Consider the following 27,965-nt stretch of genomic DNA (forward strand, 5'->3'; position numbering starts at 1 on the left):
GAAGGAGAGAGGTGATGCAGAGAAGCATGGCTGAGCCCCGACGGGCCGGGATGTCCACCAGCTCCAGCAGCGTCGTCCACCCCGCACCAACCTCCTGGACACGTCCAGCGGAGGCGACGGGACCTGGCCACTGTGCTGTCCCCATCGCTCTGCTGGCGGAGGAGCAGGTCCCTGGAGCCAGCCCTGCTTTGGGTTTCAACTGCACCTCAAAACCAGGGGGGCAACCTGAGAGCACCAAAAATAACCGACCCCGAAACCCAAACGTATTGCCTGAAATGAACTGATGTTCCTTCCCTGCCACTGGGCTTTTGCAACTTAAACATAACGTTTATAAAAAGTAAATTATTTCATCTTATAACTTAAGTGCATTGAGTATTTCCTTAAATATGGTTCACGCTGAAAATAAAGTTACTTTTGCTGTACAGTAAATTTCTGATAGACTTAGAAATAAACTTTGTTGATACAATCTGGCAGGTGTGGCTGTGCAGTGCATCACCCACAGCCACACAGCTCCGCACACACACACGTGTGCGCCCACACACACACATACACACACACAGCCCCATCCTCGGGGACGGGGACGATGTTAGGGGTTTCTAGCTTTCTATATTTGCATGGCAACACCTATCTTAAAAGTCCCTGTGTTTAAACAGCAAGCGCTCAAGCTGGTCAAGGGAACAGAGGGAAAGCCCCGCAGTGAAGTTTTCCCTGTGTTTCCCCAAAGCCTTGTCAGCTTTTCAAATTTCAAAGCCCGGCTGATGCCGCGGGCTGCCCCTGCGAAGATCAGCGGTTTGCTCTTTCTGCCACTCCGACAGAAGGTGGTGCGGAGGGGATACGGCACCGGGATGCTCCCACGGGAAGGGTTTCCCCCTCCCCCTGCCTTTCCCCCTGCCGAAACGAGAAATTTGGTTCCCCGTTTGAAATTTGAAAATCCACCAGCCAGCTGCAAAAACCACTCCTGTCCCTAATCCTAGGCTCCTAAGAGAAACATGAAACTATGCAACCCATAACTTAACTCGCTCCTTGGGAATCCCAAGCTACAACATATTGTTTGACAGCATCCCAGCAGTGTCGCTTCCCCCTCCCTCCCAACCCTGGGGCCTCTGCAGCCCCTCCTGGGGCAGCGCGGCAGCGGCGGCTGCCCCGTGCCGGGGACCACGCCGCACTCAGGAGGTGAAGTAGGAGTTCTGCATGGAGTAGAGGTGGTCAATGGGGTTCCCCACTCGCGCCTGGAGTGGCCCCGCATCTGCTGTGGCGAGGAAGCAGTCGCCCAGGTTGCTCAGTGAGGTATCATCGCTATCCAAGTCGTGGAAGAGGGGCTCAGCACCTTGGGAAACAGGGAAGGAGCAGAAGGACTTCAGAGCTTGCTTTCTCCTCCGGCACCTTGACAGTGCCTGATGCCCCCAGCTTTGTGCAGCATAAGGATTTAGGGGCGAGGGGACCACCATCTTCCCAGAAATCGCTGCAGCACCCACACGTGCCCCCACCACGCAGCCCCCTGCCATGACCCAGCATCTCTTTGAAGGAGAGAAGGCAAGAGGCAAACCCTGGAGCCTTACCGTAGGGGTGCATGTGGTCTCCGGGCATCTGCGGTGGGGTGAGCCCTTGCCGGAAGGGGTCGGAGCCGTAGACGCTTTGTTCCATGCCCAGCAGCTGCTGGGGTGGGGGCAGAGTGGTATAGGGGTTCAGCATCCCCTCCAGCCCCGTGCTGCCACCGCTGTTTGTCTGGGCTGGAAGATAAGAGCAAGCCATCGGCGCAGCCGGGCTGCTGCTTTTTGGGGGGCCCAGCTCCCTTGGGAAACCCGGAGAGAGCCGGGAAATAGGGAGACCCTGAGCGCAGGGAGAGCTGGATGCGAGGGGGATACCTGAGCTCAGGCGCTGTGTGTTTTGCTGATCCTGCTGCTGCTGCTGCTGCCTCCTGGCAAGCTTCTTCATCTGGCCAAGAAGGGGAAAAAACGGGGTGAGATCATCCACCGGCTGGAGCAAGGAGGGAGGGGAGCCCCAGCACCGGCCACTGGCAGGGGGCTACCCCTCGTACCCACCTTTGCTCGCTGGTTCTGGAACCAGACCTGCACCACGCGGACGCTCAGCCCTGTCTCAGCCGCCAGCGTCTCCCGCACCTTGGAGAGAGGAATGACAGTGGCATCTCAGCCCCCTTAACTTTTTGGGGGGACTTTAGGACGGGACAGAGCAGCCGGGGCAAGTCCTTGCCCAGCATCCAGGACATCCCTGGGGGCTGGAGGCGGCTGAGCATGGGTCCTTCTCCCCATACCTTCCTGCAGGGCTTGGAGGAGACCTCAAACGATGCCTTGAACGCTCTCCGCTGCTGCGTGGTCAGGATCGTCCGGGGTCTCTTGGGCCGCTTGTGATCCTTCCCGTCCTCGGCACCCTTCCCCGAGGCTTGGCCCAGTTTGCAGATGCTGTCCTCATCATCACTTTTGCCTAAAGGGGGGGGAAAAAAAGCAGGTCCTTTACAGACAACAGGCAGCGCGCGCTGTTTTCCAGCATGTCCAAAGTAATCTGGGGGACTTAAAACAAGCTGGTGTTGGCGGGGATCTTCTTGCGAATGTGTGCGAGGAGCTCAGGTTTGGGGCTGGCTGCCCCATGGCAGCTCAGAGAGGGGGAGAGCTCCTGTGGCTCAGTTTGGGGTCGCTCAGCCAGCAGATGTGCTTTTTGGTTCTTCTTTTCCCCAACAGTCTGAGCAGCTTCAGTGTGAAACCCTGGGACACCTGATTTTCCCTCCATCAGACCCAAATCCTGCTTGCTCCACAGGGATTTCCTGCCAGGCCACAGCTGGAGACACATCTGGACAGAAACACACAGGTTGCATCCACACGAGGGGACAGCAGCCATCAAGGACTGCTGTGCCCCTGGGGCTGTCCCCAGCCCAGCTGGTGACCAGGCCCCTGGTCCCCCTGCCCGGACAGCCCAGGCTGGGGGAGGTCAGGGCGCAGGGTGAGCAGAGATGCTCAGAGAGGGCAACGCGTTAGCCAGGACCTCACAAACCCCTCCTGATTTGTCCTGCCACAGAGGTCAACTCCATTTAGAGCACAGAGTTTTAATCACAAATATAAGGGACACCCTTTCGCCTATATTTCCCCCCTTCCGTGGAGTTTTAAATCTCCTTGGACAGAAGCCCAGGCTGCTTCAAGCTTCACCTCTTGGGTACTTGCTGCAATGTGCCGCTCCGTTGCGTTCCCAGGCGCTGGTGTATATCTCCCTGCTGCTGTCCGCCGCTCAGGGCCACGGGGCCTTTGGGCAGGAGCTGCTCCGGGAAAGCAGGCAGCGCTGCCCTGCCTCTTACCAGCCCTCCTCATTTACCGCATCGCCACCATGTCAATGACCTCGCTTGCATGGGAGGGTTGTAATGCAGGTTTGACAGCACAGGTCCTTCCCTCTCACGAGCGGTAAATCACTTACAGCCTTTTCCAGAAAGCTCCTCCACCATCCGTTTGGGAATCAATAATGGAGCTGAGGTGCTGGTTGGATGCAGACGCAGGCTGCAAGGCTGCGCTTGGCCCGAGTCCCGTCCCGGGGCTGCCGCGTCTCTGGGAGGTGGGGATGCACCAGGGGGCTGTGAGCCTGGCCCAGAGTTCATGGCTAAAGCAGGCCAGGTCGTACCCCGTGGCAAGAGCTAATCATGGATCAAACACATCAGAAAAGTGTAAATCCAATGGCAGCCTAGCTGGGAATGGGGAAAGACAGGAGCAGATCTCTGGGGTGAGGGAAGGCAATGATCCCAGCGCAGGACCGAGGATGCTCTTGGGTACCAGTTACCTCTTCCCTCTGTGCTGCTGGGCTCTCTCCTGGGCTCACCAGCCGATACAGAGACCTTCCCTGTGGCAAGGGCTGGGAGGGCTGGGACAGGGAGAGGTCTTCACGCTGGTGGTCCCCAAACAGCCTGGAGCTAGGTGCTGGCCCCCGGGAGCCAGGGCCTCGCTGCTGCCGCGAGCTCCCTGCTCGCTCATGGCACATCCACGGCATGCCCATGGCAGCAGTGGCAACAGGAAAGACAATCTGCTGTTTTCTTGCGTCTCCCAACGCAAGGGACATAGTAATGCAGTAGGTCTGAGAGCCCCAGCGCTGGGTACCCCCAGGGTGCGGAGTCTCTGATGGCTAACAGGGCTGAGCAGCGGCCGCTGCTGCCTCCTTCTCAGTGCCAGCACAAGCAGGGTCTCTGCTCCACCAAGCTGCCTGCTTCCCCGAAACCTGAAGGAGTTTAATTCTGATGGAAGGGTAGAGATTTTTACAAATATTGGGAGGAGGAATGTCAACCAATGGAGACATTTCAGTGCCTGAATCCCTTTGCACCCTAACAGGAGGTGAGCACCCCAATCCCCTCCAGTCCGGGAGGGGCAGAGCCCAGCAGGGGGGAGCCAGAGGCTCATGTACTCTATCAAGCAAATGATGCTCAAAACCCACACCAAGGGGGTAAACCCGCTCGGAGCAGCCCCTCCGAGCCCTCCCCCCCCAACACCTGCTCCCCAGATCCCTCCCAGTGTCAAAGGGAAAGAAGGAAAAGCGAAGCCGGATTTGGCGGGGTATTACTTTTAATTAACTCTCCCTTTCAAGCCTTTCCCCACCGAGAAGGGGGGAGAAATTAATGAGTGTCTGGGGCTGCCCCTGACGTCACCTGGGAAGGGGCCGGGGCGATGGATATTGTGCAGCGTGCCCTCGGTCCGACCCGCCGAGCCCGCATCCTGCCGCCGGGGCCAGGACATTCCTCGCTCGGGAGGATTTAGGGAGAGGAGAAACGTTAGGACGCTTTTAATTGGAAAGCAGGGTCCTCTTTCAGAGGGGCTTGTTTACTTAGGCTGGGCGGCGGAGGCTCGGGGGAGGCAGTAATTGAAGCAAGGGTTTGGGAGATTACAGACAACATATGGCTCGCTTTTTATCTGCGCTTTCTCATAAAGTGGCCTTTGGTGCGCGGCGGCCGGGGGGAGGGAGGGCGGGGGGCTTCAAAGCAGCAAGGGGGGGATGGGGGAGAGGCTGGACACGCATATCGCATGCTGCTGGTGAAGGGCATCCGGGACCGGTGCCGGAGCGGGGACACCCCTCTGCATCCCCCAGCGTGGTGGTGGGGTGCCCAGGGGGGATGCAACAGGAGGGGGCAAAGCTGCGCCACGCTGAGCATCCACGTGGGATGTGCACCTGGGCTGGCCCCCGCCGTGCCACCGTCCCCAGAGTCACGCGACATCCCGATCCCATGTTTGGTGGCCACCAAAACCAGGCAGGGACAGCGGTGGGGCTAAGCTACGGGGTCTGCGGGGAGACGGGAAGGGCCGGGACCCCCCAGGCCAGGGGCTGCCAGGGGATGCCAGGGACTTCAGGGTGGATTTCCAACCAGCCAAGGGGTTGCCGTGCCCTTCTGACTCCCACACTGGCCCTTCGCATCCCTCGGGTCTCAGCTGGAGTTTCCACCGAAGTAAGTATTTCCCCGGGAGGTTTTTGCTAGTCGAAGCTCTTGGTTTGGCCTGAGCCCCTGGCAGCAGGGCTGGACCACGGGCTGATGAGTCGCTGGGGAGGAAAAGCTCCCCAACCTTTCCCAAACTGCCCTTTTCCCCCACTAGGAATAAACCCAAACCGTTGCGGCCGATTCACTTATTTTCCTGCATGACGTCTCCTCATTGGTTCCTATTTTAACTGAAAGAGTTTGCACATCCCAGAAGGAAAAAATAGTAATTCTTCAATCAATTAAGGACTTTCCCAGGGCTAAGGCAAGAGCCAGCACCAGCGTGCCGGATCCTGCTGCTTTCCTGCCTCTCCGGCTCCTCCAGCATTGGACCATCACTCACCGGCTCCCTTCAGCCACCTCCTCCCATGGCCTCACTCTTTATTTTTTAAATATCATCACCGTTATTTGGGGGGGAAATTTTTTCTTTCGAGTGAGCGGGGTTGCAGAGCTCAGACAGAGCCAGCCGCAGGCAGTGCTGCAAAGCAGCCGGGCTCTCACTACAGAGGAGCACAATATTAAAGAGAAACACGGGCTTTGGGCAATTTTTGCTCCATCCCCACCGAAACCATCCCTGTTCCCCCACACACCTTCTCCCAGTTGCAGCATCGCCTGCATCTGGCAGTGAGCGCCAGGGTTTGCCGTATCCGTGACCTGCCCCACTTCACACCTTAACAATCCCCTCCTAAATGGGTTCATAATGCTGATTTTTATTTTTTTTTTAAATCCGGTGCTTTGCTCTAGCAGGGAAAAGACAGGCTCCCCCCAGCTTTCCGGCAGCCCTTTCCAGAGCACAGCATTTCAAAGGTAAATCCTTCCCTCTGCAAAGCAGATTTTCCCCTGATGACGGTTTTTAAGAGGAGCCGAGCGACCCAGGCGCATGGCGTGGGGCTGCGCAGCCCCGCGAGGAGCGGGGCTCTGCGGGGACAGTGTTAACACGAGGATTTCTGCTAGCAGATCATTTCCACCCCCCCGGCCCCCTTGCTGGGCTTTCTTACTAAATTTGTCTTCCTGGGAAACGTTCAGATTTGATTTGCATGGACTGTAGATACATATTTTAATGCTGATCTGATGCTCTGGGCAACCTAACCGGCAGTGACACCCTGGCTGGAGCAGGATGCCAGTCCCCTGTCCACCTCCAGTCGTAGTGCCACCTCTCCGGCAGCCCCCTTGGCTCTGTGGTGTCCCCGCAGCGTCACCACGCCGGGTCTGCAGTCTGGCTCTGGCCATCGACTGCCTGGGAAGCCGCTGGGGACACAGGATTTGCAGGCTCCCTGCTGCCAGCTCACATTTTAGCTCTGTGCCTCAGTTTCCCCTCGGTATTAAAAAGGGAGGCTACAGCAGAAGCAGCTCAGTTCTTGCCCTCAGCCTTTCCAGAGTCCCAGGCGGGGATGGTGAGGCACAGGGGAGGGACACAGAAGGTTTAGCCCAAGGTAGTCAGCGGGATGCTTGGGACTGTGAGGTTTTTTTAGGAAGACGACTCTCATTTACAGTGTATTTATACCAGGGGCAGCTCCTCTGTTTCCCTGGGCGAGGAGGTGGGAGATGTCACCTTTGGCCAGCACGGCTCTCCCTCCTGCGCCCGGGGAGGCTGTACACCCCTCGGGATGGGGTGCCAGTGCCCTGCACAGGCCAGGAGCACAAACTCTTACAGAAACGAGCCTAATGGGATGGGATGGTCCGCAGAGCATCCTCCAGCCCTGCAGCCCCTCCGCTGCCGACGTCCCCGCTCACGCCCTTGCCACCGAGGTGGGAGAGACTCTGGCTGGAGGATGCAAAGGTGCTTACAGAGCTTTTCCCTTCAGACCATGGGGCGTTTCCCTTCACGTTCAGGGCAGCGAGCCTAAACCTCGCCTCCAGACCCCACCGCACTCACAGGGGCCTTGGAGCGGGACCAGCCAGGGAGATGCCGGGCACGGGCTGCCCCTTACCAGAATCCGACAGAGCCGGGCTCACCAAGCTCAGCAGTTCCCGCTCCTTCTCGTAGTCGCCCTTACAGAGGAGCTGCCCCTCCTTCAGCACAAACTCGTCGCCCTTCTGCAGGCGCCGCTCACAGACGCAGCAGCAGAAGCAGCGCAGGTGGTAGACGCTCTTCTGGGCGCGCATCACCAGCTCGCTGGGCGCGATGGCCTCCAGGCACCCGGCGCACTTCACCGCGAAGAGCCTGGGGGAGCAAAAGGAGATCCCGCTGGGACGCCCAGCAGCACCGCGGCTGCACCCGGTGGGACAAGGGATGGGGCACCTGTGGTGGGGAGACGGGCATCGGCACAGGACCACTGTGTCACCCCGTTGGTGCTTTGATTGCGTTGAGGGACTGGGCGCAACAGTGCTGGCACCCAGCGTGACACAGCACGTGCTGCCAGCTTGCCCTGTGCCAAGGGGGGATGCTGCCTTTGGGTCAACTTTAGCATTTTTGGTTGACCTGTTACCAGGTGCTTACCATGAATGCAGTCAAAGGATAAAGACCCCAACGTCCGGATGCTCCAGGTGAAAAGCAAACAGGCATCAAATCCAACAGTCCAGCTACCACCACCACAAGACATGGGACACACCACATCTACGTGAGTTTTAGCAAGCCAACCCTACATGTCCACGTGTCTCCGGCTCACGCCTAGACGTAAGGAGATGCTGGAGATGGCAATGGGGCCAGCGAGCTCATCCGTGCCTCTCAACAAGCACTTGCAGAAAGCATCTGTGCTGTTGGTCACCCACCCCATCCCTCTGGCGTGGGTCACTGGGCCAGCCCCGCTCCTGCTTGCAAACACATCAGGAATGTCTAATATATCATAAAAATCTCCATGGCAGCAAGTTTTGGGTTAAGGCCGGTGACAGATTGAAGTCTTGATGTGTCAAAAGGAAAAGAAAAAGCTCAGCTTGTTCCTTGACATTGATGTGACAGTGTTTAAGGCATCCCTAATTATACAGTTCCCAGGTTTCAACACACTGGCTTTATACTTAAAAGCCAATAATAATAATGACAGCAATAACACGTTAGGTTGAAACAGAGCTTTTCTTTCTCTGACTTTAAATGTCCTTACTGAGAAACTCAGTAGCATGATCAGTGATTTACAGCTGGGGAAACTGAGGTGAGCGGAGCAGAGGTGGCAGCATCAGTGTTGGCTTGAGAGGACTTGGAGGCACCTGGAGCTAAACCCTGGGCTGGATGTTTTAAGTGAATGGGATGATTCCCCCAGTAGACATGTCTGAAGGTACCAAACCAGAACCTCTTTGCCACCCCTAGATATCTGTGTTTTTGGCTTGGGCCCCATAAAGAAAAAGATCACAGTTTACCCAGCCTCGTCCTAAATATCTGTGGGAACTGGACGTTATTATTCCCCTGTCTTCATGACTTTGGCCCAGAAAGAGAAGTCAGAAGTCAGCACATATCCTGCAGAGGTTATCTCCGAGCATTGCCCATGTCCCAGCCCGGGGATGCCCCAGGGACCTGCACAGGGAGTCCTGCATCCAGCCTTCCACCGGCCCCGGATAGCTCCCACCTCCATGGTCCCTGTCCCATGTGTCATCTCCGGGGGAGACCTGCGGGGCCGGGGGGCTGCGGGGCTGGGGACGGCTGGCTGGAGCTCTGCAGCCACCAGTGGGCTTTCAATCCTTTCTCTTTTTTTGGGCTGTTACAAAAAAACACATAGGAGATGAAAAGTGCTGAGTCAGCCCCATTCCAACAAGGAGAGGACCAGAGGTATGCAAAACCCTTGCAGCAAAACCATCAGAAAATGGGGATAATTTTAAAAAGTTTCTGTGACGAGCTCAATAGCCCATAAAACAAGGAGATGGGGGGCAGAGCAAGGCACGTGCGTGTCTGTGCCCCAGAGGTAGCTCCCAAGGCGAAGGCACCCGTAACACCAGAGATGCTGCTGAACAAAAGCTCCCCAGCAGCAAAGGGGCATGCATCTTGCTGCAGCCCACGCGCAGCCTCTGCTCCTGTGAAATCGCAGCCAGGCTTCATTTCACCTTTTCATTTCACCGCTTTAGTTGCCCAATAGCTGATAAACAAGACGGTCAGCTGTGCTAACCGCCGGAGGGGGACAGGCAGGCTCCACCGCGCAGGCAGCGAGCCCCGGAGAGTCGGCAGCAGCTGGTTGCATCTGTGCCCGTCCCATCAGAGATCGGTGCTTGCTCGCGCGAAGCCAGTGAGCCCAGGCAAGGCAGCGTGTCCCGCCGGCGCGAGGAGGGCAGATAGGTGCAGGAGCAGAGGATAACGCCTGCCTCCCCACGCCAACGGGCAGGGGCAGCCACAGAGCATCACCTCCTGGTGCCCCGCGCCACGGCTGGTGAGCACCGAGCTCCGGAGGCAAACAGCTGCCTGCCAGATGTGGGCACAGCTGGCGGGGTGCCACGGCACACTGCCACCCACCAGCGGTGCCCACCAGCCTTTGGGGCTGGGCGTCGAGGGCTCGAAGGGCTGGGTATGGGGCCCCCAAATGTACCCCACTTTATTGGCATCGGCTCCCTCCCGCCTTGGGGTCCTCACACGGATGCTTCATGCTGGTGCGTGGGCTATGCCTGCTCGCTCCCAGGTCTTCCCAAAACAGCGGCAGTGAGCACGGGGATGGGGTGCATCGCTCTCCCTGTGCCAGCCAAGTCCTCGGTGCACTCAGCAAATTGTAGCATCCCCCAAGAAGTAGGAAAGGGATGTTATAGAGCTTGTATAAAGCTCTTGTTGCTACAGAAAGTGGAAAATCATCAAATAAAAAGTGGAGATTACGAAGTTTATAATTCCAGATAATGCCATTAGTAACATTTATTTTTGTACATTCAACCTTCATTTCCCAGGTTTACATACAACTGTCTTCCTCTAAGGTATATATATTTTCAGCATCCCTGTGACTGCCCTGGGAGAGAGGGATGTATATTCCCTTGAAAGCATCCCTTCTGAAGGGTCATTTTTCCTTGTTCCAGCTCCAAGAAACACAGGCTTGTGTTAATACTTTACATTTCTGTAGTCATTTTGTCTTTAATTATGTCTCTTCTATGTCAAAGTGGAGGCGATTTGTATTCATCTGGAAACGCATTCTCATCCTGTTTAAATGAAGTGTAAGCCCTACCTGTTGGGATTACTAACTGCTCTCAGCAATAAAATACTGATAAGCTATTATGTTACTGCTATCTAATCTTCATGAATGAATGTGCCGAAAATCTCTATTTCCAGGGAGCTGATTAGAAAGCCATGAACCTTTGCCAATTAGGCACAGCAGCACCAACCGAGCGATGGATGTTTCTAAGCCCAAAGCGTGTTGCAAAACAGGAAGGTGTGAGATTTAGGTAAATGGTTGCCTAATATTAGACATTAAAGCCATACTTTGGTTGCTGAATAAATGATTTAATTTCCAAAATGCTGAGTCCCCAACAGCTCCCGCTGAGGGATGCCGGATGGATGGGGTGTCTTTCACTGCCCAGTGCAGGACTCCCCCATCCCTGGGCAACGTGAGATGCAGAGAAATCCCTGTAAAACCTTCTCCACAGCATGAAACCATAAAGAGCTCCTTATAACCCCACAATAAACCCAGATCTTAGGTACTAAAAGGTCACGGGCATAAAAACTGTAACCTACCACGGGTAGTAATGGGGAGAGAGCAAAGGGCATCGCTGGTGTCCCAGGTCCCTACAGCCCTGGACCAGCTGTGGACAGTACCAGGTCCTCTACGGGGACTGGGGAGGAAGAGTGTGCACAGATAACCCCACACATGGATAACCCCACACATGGATAACCCCATGCATGGATAACCCCATGCATGCCTGGGAATAACCCCACATAAGGGTAGCCCCACATAGGATAACTCCAGCATGCATAAACCCTGCATGGATAGCCCCACTGAAACGCTTCTGGTCAGCCTGAGATGGGGCAGAAGGAAGATTTTCTTCCAGCCCCAGATCTAGCAATTAATTTAATATTTGTGCCTGAGCAAGACGCACCAGCCTGGATCCAGAGATGTCTTCCTCCATCTCAGGGATCTGCAGCTCTGTTCCCAGCTCCCTCCTGCTGCAAGCAGCAGGCTGCAGAGCAAATACCACCTTTTCTCCCCTCTCTATCTCTTTGTGCCTCCCTGCAGCTGCAAAGGGGACTTCGAGATTACATTCCTCTACAGGAGGCTGCACAGAAGAAGGACTGGCTCTGCCCAGCGACTTCAACAGGTTTTAAACCAAGAAGAAATTAGCCACCCCTAAACTGCCACGGGAGCACCTTCATTTCTGCCATCCTAGGGATGCTGCAGGCTTTAGTTCTCAGTAGATTTTTTTTTTCCCTCCGTGGCAAGCTAAATCAGGCCTGGCTGGCAGCCTTTGGGTTTGTTTAACCACGTACGAAGCTGGCAGGTGCAGGGACAGGGTGACCTGCTCAGCACTGCGATGCTCGGTGGAAACCCAGCCTGCCACGGGCAGCTCAGTAAAAGCCTCAACGAAGCACTGACAGTGAATATTCGTAAATAAAAAAAACCCCACTCAAGTTAGGAAGAATTGGAACTAAAATATGGTGATGCAAGCAATTTTTATCACAACATACAACCTTTTGTTTCTGATCTTAAAAACCTTCCTTTTCCTGTATTGATTAATCTGCATTAAAATACTTTTTTTAAAAATTCGGGTCCCTTTTGAAATTACAATCTGCAGTTTTGAAACAGAAAGGTGGTGGTGGTGGTTTTCAAGAAAATCTTGAAACAAAATATTTTGCCATTTCCAAAAGTGCAACGTTTCAGCTCAAAGACCCCCAAGCAAGCTCGCTGGCGTTACAGACATCCACCCTTCCCCTACGACACAACCCCACATCTCCGTGCAATTCCTCTTCCTTGAGAAAGCCATCCCAGACCTCTGTCTTGGGGTTTCCATCTGCACAGCATCACTGAAACCTAGAAATTTCGACACGTGGCCGAAGCCACCTCTGGGGCGGCGCATCCTGTGCCCGGGGCACCGATGGAGGGGGAGCGGCGCGGGCAGCCCCGGTTTCCCATAGGAGCCGCCACCCCCTCTTTCTCCCTTTATTTTGAGGTGACAGGCTGAAAGGGGCCGTGATTGACGGGCGCTTCCCGGCTGCTGTCTGTCTGCGTGCGCCGCATACAAACGCGGCCCTTCGGAGCCTCCCCGGGGGGGTCGGCGGGTCGGGGACGCCGATATTAAATACTGATGGACAAATCTCAAACGCCGCGTGGAGGCTTGGTTCGGGCGGCGGGTAAGGCAAGGCAGCTCTGCTGGGGGAGGGATGCTTTCCTCCCTGCCCGCACCAGCCTGGCCCGGGGATGTGATGAGAGGGGCAGGGGTAGCCCCCGAGTGACCCCACGGGCTCCTGGCCGAGGGCTGGGGTGGGCACCGCTGGCACCGGTCCCGACGAAGCGGTGCAGGCAGCTGCCCTGCTCGCCTCCCTGCCAGGGCTGCCCGCAGCGGATGCATCCGCAGAGACGCTGCGTTTTCCAGCACCTCGGTGCAGAGACCTGACCAACTCATCTCCTGCTCTCACCATGGCCCAGGAGGTGACTGAGCAGACCCTGACTGACCCATCAGAGGTGCAGGGACCTCCAGCCTGGCCATGCTCACAGCCACCCCCAACCGACGGCCCTCTGGAGAGCAAAGTCGTGACCCCCCCCGGAGCCGTGACCTTGGCACAGGGACAAGCCGATGGCCACGCATGGCGTGAAGGGCACAGGGAGGAGGCTGGCGGCAGGCGCCGGCAGCGAGCCGTGGGGCTCTGCAGGGAGCGAGGACGCCGGATTGAGTTGTCTTGGCAGCAGGTCATCTTCTCACTCACTGTCACCCCTCCCAAGGGGGGATGGCAGCACCGGGTCCTCAACGGGCTGGCAGTGGAAAAATGCCAGTTGCTGTCAACCCTGCACCCATGGCTTGGGAACGAGTCGCTGTCCTGCTGCCGCCACGCTCCCGTCACCGTGTCCCCAGCTCCGGCCCTTGTGGGGCATGGACCGCTGCTGGGAAGGAAGGGTCATGGATGCACCCCCCGTGCGTGCTGCCTGCGAAGGCATCCCCGGCCGCAGTGATGGGGAGACCACATGGACCCTTGGCCCCGGCAGGAAGGATGCCAAGGCCATGGGAGCAACTAGCAAAGGGCTGAGTCCATCTCAGCGCTGCGGGGAGCAGGCTGGCATGTCCCGGGGATGGGGAGAGCAATTCGGAACACAACTCCGCACCAGTGAGCCCTGGGGACCTCCAAACCCACCCTGGGTCTGCGGGCTCCCAGGCTGACAGAGGAAAGCACCCACAGCCACCCTCCCCTCCCTCCCTGCCAAGCCCTCGGAGAGCTCTCCAGTGGGACGGAGGAGGGATGTTTTCCCTGGGGCTGTTCTCCTGACCCTTCCCAGTCTCCCGGCTCCCCCCCCCCCCCCGCCCCGAGGCGGACAAGTGTTCGCTTTACTGCCTGGCAACGGGGCCAGGGCTAAGCTTGCTAAAATATGAGTGTTTTTTGGCTGGAGTACCAGAAGGCTGCAGTCCTACAGAGAGAAAAAAATTGAGCACTCCATGCCATGGCTCCAGAAAGGGGGAGAATTAGGTTTCACACCGAGCAGGCTGGACCATGGCATTCTTTAGTTAATGCTTAACAAACGCCCAAACAAAAGCGGCCAACTTCGCTGCATGTTTGTAAAATGTATTCTCAGCAGATTTGGGTTTATTGGAGAATTCGCTCACTTTGCAGCAAGTGGCGTTTTCCTTTTTTTTTTTTTTTTTTAATTTCCCTTCTCCTTCCCCCCCTGGCTCAAACCCTTCTCATTCCCGCTGCCTGAATGTGTCTTCCGACACTTCAAGGGGACATGGCAACCGGGCTGAAATGGGCTTATTTCATCCTGGGGCCTGATGTGAGCTCGCCTCCACGGCCCCAGGGTGTGAGCTCTCCCCGGGGACCAGCCAAGCCGCTGCTGGCAACCGAGATCCGGGACTCCAAAAAACCAACCCTTGGCCTCTTGCAAATCCACCCCTGAGCAGTTGGCTGGCGGCTCTGCTCTCTGAGAGGCCGGGGAAAGCAAGGAAGGGAGGTGAAGCCTGAGAGTCCTGCTTTTCACCTTTCTTCACCTAACTCAGCTCTTTCAGGGTCCGAACCCGGTGGTCCTACTCCATCCAGCATCCCGCTCTGCCGCACATCCCAGCCCCGCACACCTCCCCGCCTCAGAGAGCCCGTCGCAGCGGTGGATGCCAACAAGCACAGCTTGCTTTCAAAGGCAGAGCCACCGTCAGGGATGGCTGGGGCACAGAGGAGGGGGACAGCCCCGTCCAGGGACCCCAGAGGCTTTGGAGGGGTTAAACTGGGGGCTCCATGCCTGGGCATCCTGCAGGAGCATCCCTAAATGAGCTCCTGCCCTGATCCTCGCTGGCACCCCAGCAGCTTGCACATCCCCTCCCAGTGCCTGGTGCCATGGCAGAGGACACCGGTGACGAGAGAGTGCTGGGGAGGTGGTGGCAAAGGGGAACGAGGGGCAGCAGAGGAGGAGGGGGTTGCCGCTGGCCTGTTTAACCCTCCTTCTGCTACACGTGAACCACCCAAGCCTTCCCAGGAAAGGGCACCTTCATCCCTGCCTCCTGGACAAGGTCCAAAAGTGGTCACTTAACACCCCCCGGGCCCTCCAGAGACCCCGCCGGGACGCGCAGGGGCACTAGAATGATAGGGTTAAATAAACAGACAAACGAAGCCTTCCCAGCAAACAGCCGCTGCCAAAATACACTAGCAACCCTCAAGCTTCCTCTACACCAAAATAAAAGGTCAAGCAAGTGCATGGCTTCTAAGACTGCTTTAAGTTGCTCCATTTCTGATCAAGGACATACTAATAAGACTTTCACCAACAAGGTGCTCTAGGACCTCATGCTTCTGGGTCCCCTCCAGGCCCTCCGGGAGTCTGATAAAAATCCCCTACTGACTTCAGGAGCGTCCAGAAAGCGACCTCCTGGACCAGGCCAGAACAACAAGACCAAAATGCTTATTTTGCTCCCCGTTTCCCCAAAGGCTCCTTGTTTTTGTGCCCCCCGCCCTCCATAACAGCGTGTAGCATCGGGCAGGGAGCTGGCCCCATCACAGCGCCGATCGAGAACCTGGCTTTTGAGGCGGGAGAGACACGGGTAGCAGGGGGAGAGGCACACACAATCCTGCGTCCAAGCCCCAACACCGTCCCAATGCAGACGAACCAAGGATCGATCCCATCCAGCCACAGCACGGCAGTTCTGCATCCCAGCCGATGTATCTCCCACCAAGCCGAATTTCGAGCAGCGACCCCCTCCCCCACTGTGCCCCCAAGAAAACAAGGATAATTGAAAAACCACAATATCACTAGTCAAATTTAATATTGAGAGTGAGTGAGCGGGAGCCAGAGGTCAGAATTAATTACACCCCACCATATTTCAGCACGCTGCCGCGGCTCCGTGTCCTTTCCTTGGGGAGCAGTGCTTCCACAGAGAGGTCGACAGACATTATTAGAAAGGACTGATTTAAACGTACCCCCAGGAGCTTTTCAGCTTGTCTCTTCAGAGCCTTTGTTTGTACTGAGATTAATGGGGAGGCAAATGATGGAAAAGCAAAGTCACCAGGAGCAAGAGGATGTGCCATCGCCGCCGCCACCACCCCGATTTGGCTGGCTTTGTAAGCAGGGCAGGAATAACTAGGAGAGAAGGAAATGCTGTTTGTGTCATTCATTTTGCAGATAAAACGTGATGATCTTGAAACCTTTTTTTTTTTTTTTTTTTGCTTTCCAAGAAACAGAAATCCTGGCTAAAAAATCCTGCGGGCTGGTTTTCCTGCACCCTTGGGGATTTTACACACCCACTGTCTTTTCAACGTGCTGTACCACTGTGGGGGAAGGAGCTATTTTCATTCTGTTCCAGCTTAGGGTACCCCCCTTGTAAGTCATTATATTTGCCTCTGAATCTTTTGTAAACCTCCTGTGGAAAACGGATATAGAAACAAAACAAAAAATTAAATTTTTTCTATTGTCCATTCAGAATTTCAAAAGGAGAGTTACAAAAAACAAAAGAAAGGAAAGGAAAGCATTCAGACCAAGCGGAGAAGTTGTGAAATCTCCTTCCTCAGGGACAGCCAGCACTCGACTGGCCCCAGCCCTGAGCACCCTGATCCAGTGTCCACGCGAGCCCCGCTCCCAGCAGAGGTAGGGCTGGGGACCTCCAGTCCCTTCCAGCCCCGACTCCCCCATGATGCCATAAATTCACCTCCACCTTGTACCAACAGATTCAAAAAAGGATCAGAAAAATCCAGGGGACCAAGTCCACCCCCAGACTGGCCCCACAGGTCCAACCTCATGCTTAGGACCACCCAAATCCCTGACTGCCCAGGGCAGGGCAGGCTCCCCTGGCTTTTGGGGGGCTCTCCCAGAGCATCACCATCAAGGGCAGTGCGGGTGGATGTGCACTGGGTCCAGCCATGCCCCAGCGCTGGGGCTCCCGGCTGCTCTCGAGTCTCCTAGGCTACAATCAAGGCTTGCATTTTCCTTTATTAAACAGAAAACCCGTGTTCCCCCCAAGGGCTCTCCGAGTATCTGGGGATGGGGCCGCGGGAGCTGCTGTTTCCCAGGCATTTAAAATTCACAGGGCGCTTGTGCCGACGCGCCAACGCGGCAAACTCTCATTAGGAGGCGGCCAATATCCTGTTGAGCTTCCCGGCGCTCCGGCAGCTATAAAAATCGCTCGGCTGTATAAAAGCTAAACAGAGTAAACTAAGTCGGACATAGAGACCAGCTGCTTCGGACCAGCTCGGCAAACAGAGATCCGCGGGAGCACACCGGGCACTGCTGGTGGGGAGATATCAGTCTCCCGGCTGGGTTATTTCTTGCCTTATCTTTTATTTCCATGTACCCCAGCTCACCCTCGCATAGGGTTTTGCATAAATATCATCTGCGTGTGTTGTCAAGTTGTTGGGATGGGTTTGGGTTTTTTTTTTAAATAGCATTTCCACAATGGGAAGCAGCTGTTGTGGTTAACAGGCTGCTCCGGAGCAAAAGCTGCGCTGCACATCGAGATATCTCAAAAGAGGCATCCTTCATTCATAGCTCCGTGCACTAGAGAGCACTATAACATGTGTTTCGATGAAGTTTGTTAACTACTCGGCTAAACAAGCGCGCTGGAAATGCCAGAGGAATATGCTCTGGAATGAATGGAAATATTCATCTAAAAAGACATTAAATTTAAGCCATCTTTTTTCCCCCCCCGCCGCTGATCTCATGTTGCAGCCCTATTCTAGCGTGTGCTCTCAGGCTGGGGTTTCGGGAGAAACAAATGCTTGGGGCACGTTTTGCAACCTCAGCGGCACCCGAGACAGGGCTGCAACAACAGATGACGGTGCGGGGGGGTTTCTCATGCCATCGGTGGCCCGGGGACGTGCCGGCAGAGGCAGCCCGGCGATGGGCAGCCAGGATGGGCAGCTCACCGACCGGGATCCCGGCAAGCAACCTGCTCCCAAATGACATCTCATGTGTGGAGAAGGAGAGCTGCTCTGCCTTTTGTGGGTCTGAGCATCAGCTCCCCGGAGGTATTGAGCATCCTAGAAGAGCTCAGTCTCTTAACAAACAGGGGTAAAACCTCAGGAAAATGTGATTATTGAGTGTTTAAAATTCACTTTCTTTTTTAGAGCTTCTTCCTCTTCAGTCTGGGGAAGTTTGGGAGGAAAGTCTACATTTTTAGCCAACACTCTCTTGAAAATCCAGTTTTACATCAATGTGAATCCAAACCCCTTTTTGATTTCTCTGTAGTGACTGCATTTCAAGGTGGCTTCAGGAGCCATGAACGCCCCCAAAAAAGGCTCTAATTGATGCCAGTAAATGAGAAGCAGTCTCAGATCCTGACATCAACTAGAGGGGTCAGTATCCATCATGGGGGCAAGACGCCCAGAAGGCTCCAAACTGGCCTAAAGGCGCTCGGCACCAGAGCTGGTTGAGAGTTTTCCCATAAAACCATTTCCCTTCCTTCTACTTGCTCTATTTTTTATTTTTATATACACACACACACACACGTATGTACATACATTATATGTTTTTTTCTGAAAAAATCTTAGTTTTCCACAGAGTTTTTTCAATTCAGACGTGAGCCCAAGGGGACCGCTCTGGTTCAAGTCACTTGGGTACCAAAGGGCTGTGCACAGGGATGCTGAGCACCCTGGAAAAGAGGGACCCCGGCGCTCTGCTCCCACTTGGCAAAAGCCCTGGCTGGACCCCATCTCACCAATTCCTACCCAAAACATTTTTCTGGAGCTTTTTGATCTGAAAAAATATCTTTTTTTTTTTTCCTTAACCATTTTGCTTTTCACGCCAAGGCATGCTGAGGCCAAGTGTTGATGCGGTGGAATTTCCTTCCAGACGTGAACCATCGATGCTCTGCCCCACGCACCCCTCGCACCCCACAGCACCCACAGCTCTCCCTGGCGCGCTCCCATCGCCGGGGCACCAGAGGAGGCTGAGCAGGGATGTGGGAGCAAAGACCAGAGACCCCTACAAGGGGGGACAAGCGTGAAGGGACAGCTCTGTCCCCTGTGCCACCACAGGGCTCATGCCGCGGTTGTGGTTGCAGGGGTGTGGGGCCAGTGCCCAGCTTGCCGGGCTACCTGAGACAGGTCCCAGTGCTGCCGAGGTGCCAGGATGAGCTTTTGACGGATTAGACGATAAAAGCAAACACGCTTTCTCTAGGAAACAAGTTCCTGACGCTCATCTGCTCGGGGTTATCACAGCGTCAGGGGCAGCAGCCCTTCCCAGCAGCCTCTGGCGGCCATCGAGGCAGGATATTACTTTGTTGCTTATTCATTTTATTGCTTCTCCTTTCTAAATATTTGCTTGGCAGGGAAAGGATTCCCTTTACACAGTATCTGTTTTTACAGCTCAATTGAATTTCTGGTGCTCTCAATCCCTCTTTCCCTCCAATTGCATTTGCAAAACAAATATTGATTGTACCAATTAGCTGCGAACCCCTCGCGGAAGATGGCTCAACGCCTTCAGCCGGGAGAAGGCTCTCCTGGCCCCAAAAGGTGTGCTAGTAGACAGAGCCGGTGGGACGGGAGCCCACAGAGCGGCAACGTCAGGGCAGGGCTTTGCAAACCCCCAGCAGGACCCTCTGGAAGACAACGGCAAAAATGATGTTGCTAATCCTTCCAGCTAGAAGGCAACATCTTTGAAAGGTATTAAATTAAAGATGGGGTGTCCCCTCACACCTGAGACAAGTGTAAACTACCCCGTGCCTATTGTTCACTCTGGAACCTAATGATTGCAACCAAGGGAGACCACAAACGCCACCAACAGCAATAACAAATGTGTCCAGGTAGTAGGTTAGATCCATTAACCCCCAAAGCCACCCATCCCCAGCAGAAGTCTCATTTCTTTCACTGAAACACTAAATGCACCAGCTTGTTAGGGCTGGGGTGGGGTAAGAAAGACACCCCCCCTCCTGCTGCTCAGGTGTTGGGGAGTCCCTTCTAGCCCTGCTCCTTTGCCTGGAGTGTGATAAGCAAGTGGCTTTGGGCAGCAGCATGGGCACACTTCTGCCTGCCTGGCCCAGCAACATTTGCTCTCTGGAAAAGCTGGCAGATGCCTTTTTTTAAGGGATGGACTAGACGCTGATGATAAAGGAGTACACCCTGGGGTGCCTGGCCACAGAGCAAAGGGCCACAATGACACCTTCTTGCAAAATCACATCCTTTAAATTTAAAAAATAAAAAAAAAAAAAGTAAGCTTTTCCCCCAAAATGTCTTTAGGGTTTGCCTGTGCAGTGCTGAGCTTTCTGAGCTGCCTCACCAACAGCAACGGGCATGTCCAACCCAAGCACCACATCACACTTTTTCACACTGATTTCATTGCTCTGGGTTTTATTTGTGGTTTCCTTGGGAGGTTTTGTAAAAATCCTCACTGCCACAGGGAGAACGGAAAGACGTCTCGGTGGAAAAATCAGTCAGCGTTAAAAACTTGCGGCGTTTTGCTCCGACGCAGTCTAAATAACTTTTAAAAAGAACAAATGAGATCACCGAATCGCACAGTGGTGCGAGTCACGGTGGGGATCCTTCACCCTGCACGTGGACAGCCGCCCCAGCCTTTGGTGGCTCTTACCTGCCCCCAGCTGCCGCTGGGACGAGGGTCCCCGGCACCAGCTGGGACGGCGATGCCAGCTCTGGTGTCACTCCGGCAGGAGCTGTGACACAGCCCCGCAGCTCGCAACCCGCCGGATCGCCACTGGTGAAGCGTTCAGAGCACACTGTTAAATGTGTCCTGCCCGTGTCAAAAGTCACAGCCCAAGGCAAAGGTGCAAGGGGGGCGGCAAGGAGGGGGGCTGCTGGATTAGCCACCGAGGCGGGAGTCCCCGTCCGCAGCCTGCCGGAGCTGGGACGTGGGCTACCCTGCTGCAATAGCGCAGGAGGGACGCTGGGCACGGCTAGCGGCCGGTCCGTCCTGGAGAAGACACCCAGGCTGCTGGGGATGCCCAGCCTGGGAAAAGCCTCTCCTTCCAGCTCTCTACCTCAAAATGATGCTGCAAATCCCAGAAAGCAGATACAGTCCGCAGCCCCCTCAATATCCACTGCAGCCTAGGGAAGGCGGATTGCTCAGCCCAGCCCAGGAGTGCAGGACTGGCCCAGCATCCAGGAGAAATGCTTTTTCCCCCCAAAACGTGGGATATTTCTTTTCCCCACCTTCAGAGACTGAATCACAGCCAGGGGGATTAAGGTTCCCCCTGCAGCACTGGGCTAAAATGAGACAAGAGAACAGAGCAGTCGCCCTCCCATAGCCAGACCCAGGGCGCAGGGTCTGGTACCCACGGGAGCGTCAGGTCCCCTCTGCAAGCTGCGCTAAAGCCAGGACAGAGATGTCGATATATGAGATGTCGACATACAAGATGTCAACATATAAGCCAGTTCCATCTGATGACAGCATGCACACATCCTGCGTCCCGGGGCGGAGGGCGGGAAGCAGATGCCTGGTTAGGGAAAGGAGGGACCAGCCACAAACTGCTCACGCTCGTCTGCAGCTTGGACAAGTACGAGGCTCTTTGGCTCCACGTTTTGGGCTCAGGCCCATCTCTCTGGTTTAAAGCAGTTGAACCGAGCCCAAAGGCTCGTTAAGCCGGTCTGCCTGGAGCTGGTTCCGCCGCCAGGACATTTCATCCCAATGTGAAGTTGATGTTTCTCTTCGTGGCTACGAGGGATTTGGGGCGAGCGAGAGGAGGCAGCCCCCATGGCCGGGGCAGCACTGCCAGCTCGCTGCATTTCACCTGAAATGGGTGACAGTGCATGCTGGAGGCCCCATGCCCACAGCCTAAGACTGGGGAAGAATCCCACCTTTTCACTATTTCCCTATTATCTCCTCCCATTTTAAACTGATCTCCCCGGGCTGCATCAGGGATGGGAGCTCTCGGGCCAGCACGTCCCACAAGCTCAGAAACAAGCAGGCAAAGGCAAAGAGCCCAGTATTTATCCTCAGTTTATTTCAAATGACATGATGGGAAAACCAAGGTCAGGAGTATTAATTTATTTTGCCAGCCTGTCTCCTGGACATGCAGGGCAGAGGCAGCCTGAGTCCCCCTCCCTCGCGTCAAGCAACACGTGTGTCCATTCCCTCCCAGTGACATCCTTAAGAAGACGTCACTGTGCCACCGGTGGCCTCCCAGCCCCGCTGAACCCTCTAAAGGTCAGCACCGAAAGCATGTCCACCACATATGGTTATTAGTTCTCCGTGGGTCCGTCCATCCCTCCACTACAGCTGGATGAACAATTCACAGCGCATAAATTTATCTAGCAGATCTCAGCCCACGTGCTGTTTGCTAACAGTCTGTAGAGAGGCTATATTTTATCCCTTTGGGTTTCTTGGCCAGCATTCAAGCTCCTGACCCTGATTTATTCGCAATCGGTCAAGAGCCACATTTCATCTCCATAGGCCACGTCTGCACAGAGCTATTCGAAGCACGTGGCTCGACGTCCCACAGCAGTACCGGGGCACCTCGCCGTAAGCCGGTCCCATTCTTTGTGGCACCTCCAAGAGGTAACCAGGGGGTTTTGTGTTCAAAAATAGGCTCTGCGGGGGCAAACTTTGCCTGACAAGAGCAGCATGGCCGGAACAAACCGCACCTCTTCTGCGCACGAAGGCGATGAGAGCTCTAGATGCCAGCCAAGGCTGGCTCGCCGCCTGTCCTCATCCCATCTCACCATCTCTTTGCCTACCTCTCTGCCTATTTATAGTCATGGAAGACCTTTGTACAATGCCCGAGCAGCCAGAGGGTTGAGTGTATAGGCGGGATGGCAAATGCCGCTCTTTAACTTTCCAAAGTCCTTTTCCTTCTGCCTCCCGAGGGGGCTGCCACGGAGAGCCAGGCACGCACCCTGCCTTTGAGACAAGATCTTGGGACCAGCCAGAAAATGCCTCTCAGAGCTACACCCGTCACTAACCTGGCCCTGGGGGTTTCATAAACCACCCTATGCTGCATCTCAGCGAGTCTTTACTAGGGCGGCAATCACACTCACGCAGACATGAGCATCCCTCTGTGAAGCCAAACCAGATAAAATAATCAAGATGATGGGAAAGGTACAGACTAATCTGCAGAATTCAGAGAAAAAGACTGGTGTGAAGGATCAGGGTTAGTACCAGCCCTATCTGACATCTTCATTGACAATTGCGATTAGGGACTAATTAGCATGTTAATAACATTAGCAGGAGATAATAAACTGGAGAGGATGGAATGGAGCAAAACAATCTGAAGGGGACCCTGGAGAGAGAAAAAAAAAAAAAATAGCAAAGGAAATTCAGCTTGGAAAAATGCAGCTTCTGCAGTGCGGGGGGAAAAACATCCGGAGCAGATGCTGCGGCACGAGGAAAAAGGCAGGAGCAGGGAAGCGGAAAGTGGCTCGGCGCAGGAGCGGCGTGTCAAGCAGGCGAAGGAAGCCAGCCCACTGGCTCCCCTGCAAGCCAGGTCAGGGGTCTTGCCCCTGAGCAGCTCAGTGAGCGGGGCAGTCTGCAAGGTTTCACCGGGAGAGCTGAAGAAGGACCAGCACCACACACAGGCGATCCGCAGGGCATCCTGCTGGCGTGGGGTAGTGCCTTGTAGGAAAAAATAATATCCCAAGTAGAACTGTTAAATGCAACTTGACTTCATCTGGAGCTGTTTTCCCCTGCCTGGGCTCGGGAAGCCTCATCGCACGAACATCTCCCCTCCGAGCAGTGGCTGCGTGCCTGGTTCCCAGGCGGATCGGCCGCATACGGGAAGGGGAGAGGTGGCAGAGGGCTGCCACCTTCACCCCAGCCGGGCAAGGCGGGGGGACAGCAGTCAGTGCACAGAGCTAACGGCTGTGTTCACGCTGCTCGAGGAGACCCCCGCTCCCAAGCTGTACATAGAAGTAATTCCTCCTCCTCTGCAGAGCCTCACACTGCCGCCTTCACTCACTGCATGCCATGCATTGACAAGCGCAGAGCGCCGGATGCCCTCGTCCTCCAGTCACGCCAAAGCCCACCCATGTCTCCTCCATCACACGAGCCCCTGGACCGTTTGGTGAAACCTGCACCAGTGCCGTCTTATGGGACACAGGATGAGGGGTGGTCCCCGAGGGTGGGATACCCTCAGCGGTCCTCGCCCTGGTACCACTGCTAGTCTACACTTAATAATAAGATGGATACAGTTGTTTTCTTGTAAGAAAATCCTATAACAACTCAAAAAATCAAAACGGGGTAGCCTGAGTGCCTTTCTTATGGGGATCCTAATGGACCAGCACCTCCTGGTGCAAACCAGGTGGCTGCAAAACCAGGCAGGATGCAAGCACTCATGGGGGGAGGATGGCGGGGCTGGAGCTGCTCTCACGCTGCTCTGGGAGCCCCAGGCGAGACAGATGAAACGGCATGAAACACCCCTTCAGCAGCAATCCTAACCCCGCAGTTACGAAGGCAGGAGGGACTTTGCCCATCCCCATGATGTATGGGGTGAACAGGAGAGCTCAGAAAGGCTCGCCTGATCTCTGCAGCTCTGCTTCACCAACAGCTCTTTCTGCCAAAAAAACCCCAGCAGCCGGCAGGAATGCAAGGAAAGGGCTGGGCTTATTGAAAGCACCCTTCGTCCTGACACACAACTGCTCCTTAGCCTCTCAGCTGGAGCCCTACAGCCCCAAACCCTGGTGCTCCCCGGCTGGGCATCCTTGGGAGTCGCTGCCTCCTCTCCCAGTGCAGACCAAGCAGGACCTGAGTCACTGCCACTTGTCCCCACCACCTGGGGGCAAGGAAAGTCACGCCAGCCACATCACGGTGTCTCCTCCAAATGGCTGCTGCCATCCCTGACGTCTGAGCACCCCAGCCCTTCCCAGGACCATTTGGAGGGCTTAAAAGTGCAACGAATTCAAGGGAAACCCAGATTTCTAACCCACCGGGACTGGTGCTACAGCACGCACAAGCTCCGGAGGCTCTGGGCTGTGCAGCCGCCCAGCACTGGGAAGGGGCAGGAGCTTTATCACCCAAAGGGGGATTAAAGCAGTTCCTGATGCACAAGTATCTGGAGGCAGGCAGGGAGGAGGGGAGATACTTTCCCGTGATTTGTGGGCTGTTCTCGGGCTGTCCTTGCTGCCAGGTCTTGGGCAATTTGATGACTTTTGTTGCAAACTGGAAGAACAGGAGACATATGTGAAGGAGGAAACTCGCATTCCTCTCGCCTAAGAAATCCCTTCTCACTTTCCCCCAAATCGCACATACACCCAACCTCAGCCTCTCCGGGCTGGCTTGGACACCGGCTCCCCTCCCACACCCAGATGACCTACTCATCCAGAAATGGCCAGGGCCCGTGGCCGGCCGGGGCGTTATCCTCTCCTCCTTTCCTTCCCTGCCCGCCTCCTGCCTGCACAGCCCTGCCGGCAGCCAGGGCAGGCGGGGGGACACTTCACCCTCCGGCGAGGTGGAAAATGCCAGATAAAAACAGCCTTTCCCAGCAGCATCAGCACAAGGGGGACTCCAAGCCTCCAAAACTCACCCCAGCCCAAGCACCTCCACACCTCCTCTTCCAGAGACGTCCCTGGTGGCTTGGAAATGTCAATGTTGTATTTCTCTGCCCCTATTTCCCAGAAAAACTTCCACACTGGGTGCTCCCTGCCTCTGGGACCAGCGGTCCCCAAAGCCAGACAGGGATGTGACCCACGGGGCAGGGGTGGTGGACACGGTGATGGATGTGGCACACCAGGCCACCGTGCCTTGATTTCTACAGCATCTCCCCTCCCTCAGATGCTTCCTCCACCCTGGAAGTCCTTTGCGGGATCCAGAGGTGGGAAAGGGCTCGCACAAAGCTGAAAGGCAGCAGCAATGTCACCCCAGGACTTGAGGCCACGTATTTGCAGGCAGAAAGCCAAAACCTGCCCGAGAGCCTGCGACTGCTCGAATCCACTGTGAAAGCCTGTGGGGAAGGTACGCACCAGGAGAAAAACCATCCAAGCACAAACAGTGTCCAAATCAAAGCAAAACAGAGCCCCCGGTTAGGGAATCAACCACTGAGCAAGTCTCCCTGTTACTTCCACGCCGTGTTACCACTGAAGCCTAATGATGTCACCTGCCAACCTGTTGAACACCTTCTGAGCTGATACCTCCCGAGGTGGTTAAGGCAAAGAGTGACCTGCGTGTCAGCAGCATGGAAAGGTGCCTCCAAGCCACATCGTGAGAAGGAGAAAGCAGGGGACTCATTTCACTGCAGTGCAAAACAGCCTCTCCATCCTTGTGGCCATCATAAAGCACTTCCCACCTCGACCTACGTATCTCCAAAAAGTATCTATAAGGCTGAGTAAAACTCACCTCCAAAAGAAAGCCCCTGTCTCCCAGGGTTGGCCATGCCACTCTGGGGAGTTTCTCACTGGTGAAAAGGCGAAGCCGAGACCTCGCGTGAAAGCCGCGGGGTGAAACCCGGCAGCGTTGGGTTAAGCAAGACCCTGCAATCTGGCCGCGGGGCGTTCGCCTGTGCAATCTTGGCTTTGCAACGGTTCGCAGGTCCATTAAACAAAGCGAGACAGAAAATTGGACGCCAGCGCCTTCTCCGTGGAGCGAAAGCCACCCTGCTCCAAGCCCATCTCGCTGGGGCCTCCTGAATTTTTTCCCCCCCTTTCTAAAGCAGAATAAAGACAAAAACACAAGCTCAGACCCAGATCAAACACAACCCCACACGTGCTCAAGAGGAATGACCAGTGGTAGGAATGAAGCACGGTCCTCACATGGACCTTTCCGCCCCCATTTCCACACCCAGCTGGATTTAGGGCTTGTCGGCTGGGGTGGGACACTTCTGGGTAAGAGGAGAAAAGGCTCCGGGGTGGATCCCACCATTTCCTACTCCAGGGAGGCCAGAGCCCCTTTGAACTCTGTCCTTCTGCTGGAGAGAATGAAATCTGGAGATGCAAAACCACACACCCCAACGCTAACCTAGACTTACACCTTCCCTGGAGTCAAGCACTGTCATCCTGAAAACATCACCGACCCATGCATGTGCCACGCGGCCCCATGACAGACGGACAACCCAGACGTGACCTGCTATGCCGACATTAACAGACAGCCGAATATCAGCCACTAGATTTGATCTTTTAAGCACCAGCGCCTTGCCCCAGGCAGCCAGCAAGACCATTATTAGGGCTCGAGGCAGCCTGACCGCTGACTGTTTTCCCTGCAAGCACTGCCCCATGAAAGGATATACAATTCCCACCGCAGTACCCCTCATTGCATAGATATTGGATTTGAGAAATACTTTTTTGCCACAGGCGAAACATTTTTTTTTTTTTCCCCATGCCTGCCCTTTCAAACGAGAGCGGTTTAACACTGTTTGCCGAGCTGCCCGGCTCTTCGTGGCAGGCACCATCTCCAAACATCTGGGAAAACCCAACACGTGCCCCAGATGGTAAAAGCAGATCTGTCATCTAAAGCCACCAGCAGCCCTAAAGCTCGCCCAACCCCATCCCTCCCCTCCAGTGCGGGGGGAGCCTGAGGAAGAGCAAACCAGGGGAGGTAGCAAGCAAATGAAAGGCCTTGCTGCAGCGGGGAGGCAGCAAACAGCCCCATGCGCCAGCACCTCCCTGTGAAATAGCTCAGCGGCCCCGACCACGGGCTGGGAGCTGGTGAGGAGGTGCCGGAGCCCCCTAGAAACCTGCAAAAAGCTTTAGGACAGCTGGCGGCAGGAGGGAAGAGATTGTGAAAGCAAGATACGACGCCACCTCCCTTGCTATAGCAGCTAAAAGTCCTCCTGAAGCGGCTCCCTGAGCTGGGGTGAGCACAGCAGAGGCATAGGACCACCCAAGACACCCACACCAAAGCTACAAGGCGCCCGGGTGCTACGGCGATGGGTGCTGGATGCAACGCGCATCCTCGACCCAGGACAAACAGCCCCGTCCTGGGCTGCTCCTCCAGGAGCCGCTGCGGCTTTACAATGCACCTTTGGATGTAACAGGACCCTGTTTTGCTCCCTAATGTCGCTTGTTATTGCAGTGTGTAAAAAACCCCCTTCCGTAATCTCGTTTCCCAGGTTGTAAACTCACTTGTTGTTTGCTGGGACAAGGACGCACAGGGGCCTTGCCTCACCACACTATGTTTCTAATGATCTC

The 27,965-nt window shown here is 55.3% G+C and overlaps 1 protein-coding gene across 2 annotated transcripts in view; it reads right to left on the reverse strand.

The window, feature by feature from the left end:
• Positions 1–1,166: 1,166 nt before the first annotated feature.
• LMX1A (LIM homeobox transcription factor 1 alpha) overlaps positions 1,167–27,965 on the reverse strand; it is a 45,044-nt gene continuing 18,245 nt past the window's right edge. For both annotated transcript variants that reach the window (XM_075509215.1, XM_075509214.1), the window contains 6 exons: positions 7,384–7,616; positions 2,273–2,442; positions 2,043–2,120; positions 1,866–1,935; positions 1,560–1,730; positions 1,167–1,327 (listed from right to left, as the gene is read on the reverse strand). In XM_075509215.1, the coding sequence (XP_075365330.1) occupies positions 1,167–1,327; positions 1,560–1,730; positions 1,866–1,935; positions 2,043–2,120; positions 2,273–2,442; positions 7,384–7,616 (883 nt within the window). The remainder of the gene's footprint in view (positions 1,328–1,559; positions 1,731–1,865; positions 1,936–2,042; positions 2,121–2,272; positions 2,443–7,383; positions 7,617–27,965) is intronic.

Source organism: Mycteria americana, chromosome 7 (assembly GCF_035582795.1).
Source record: "Mycteria americana isolate JAX WOST 10 ecotype Jacksonville Zoo and Gardens chromosome 7, USCA_MyAme_1.0, whole genome shotgun sequence".
In the NCBI taxonomy this organism is placed as follows: Eukaryota; Metazoa; Chordata; class Aves; order Ciconiiformes; family Ciconiidae; genus Mycteria; species Mycteria americana.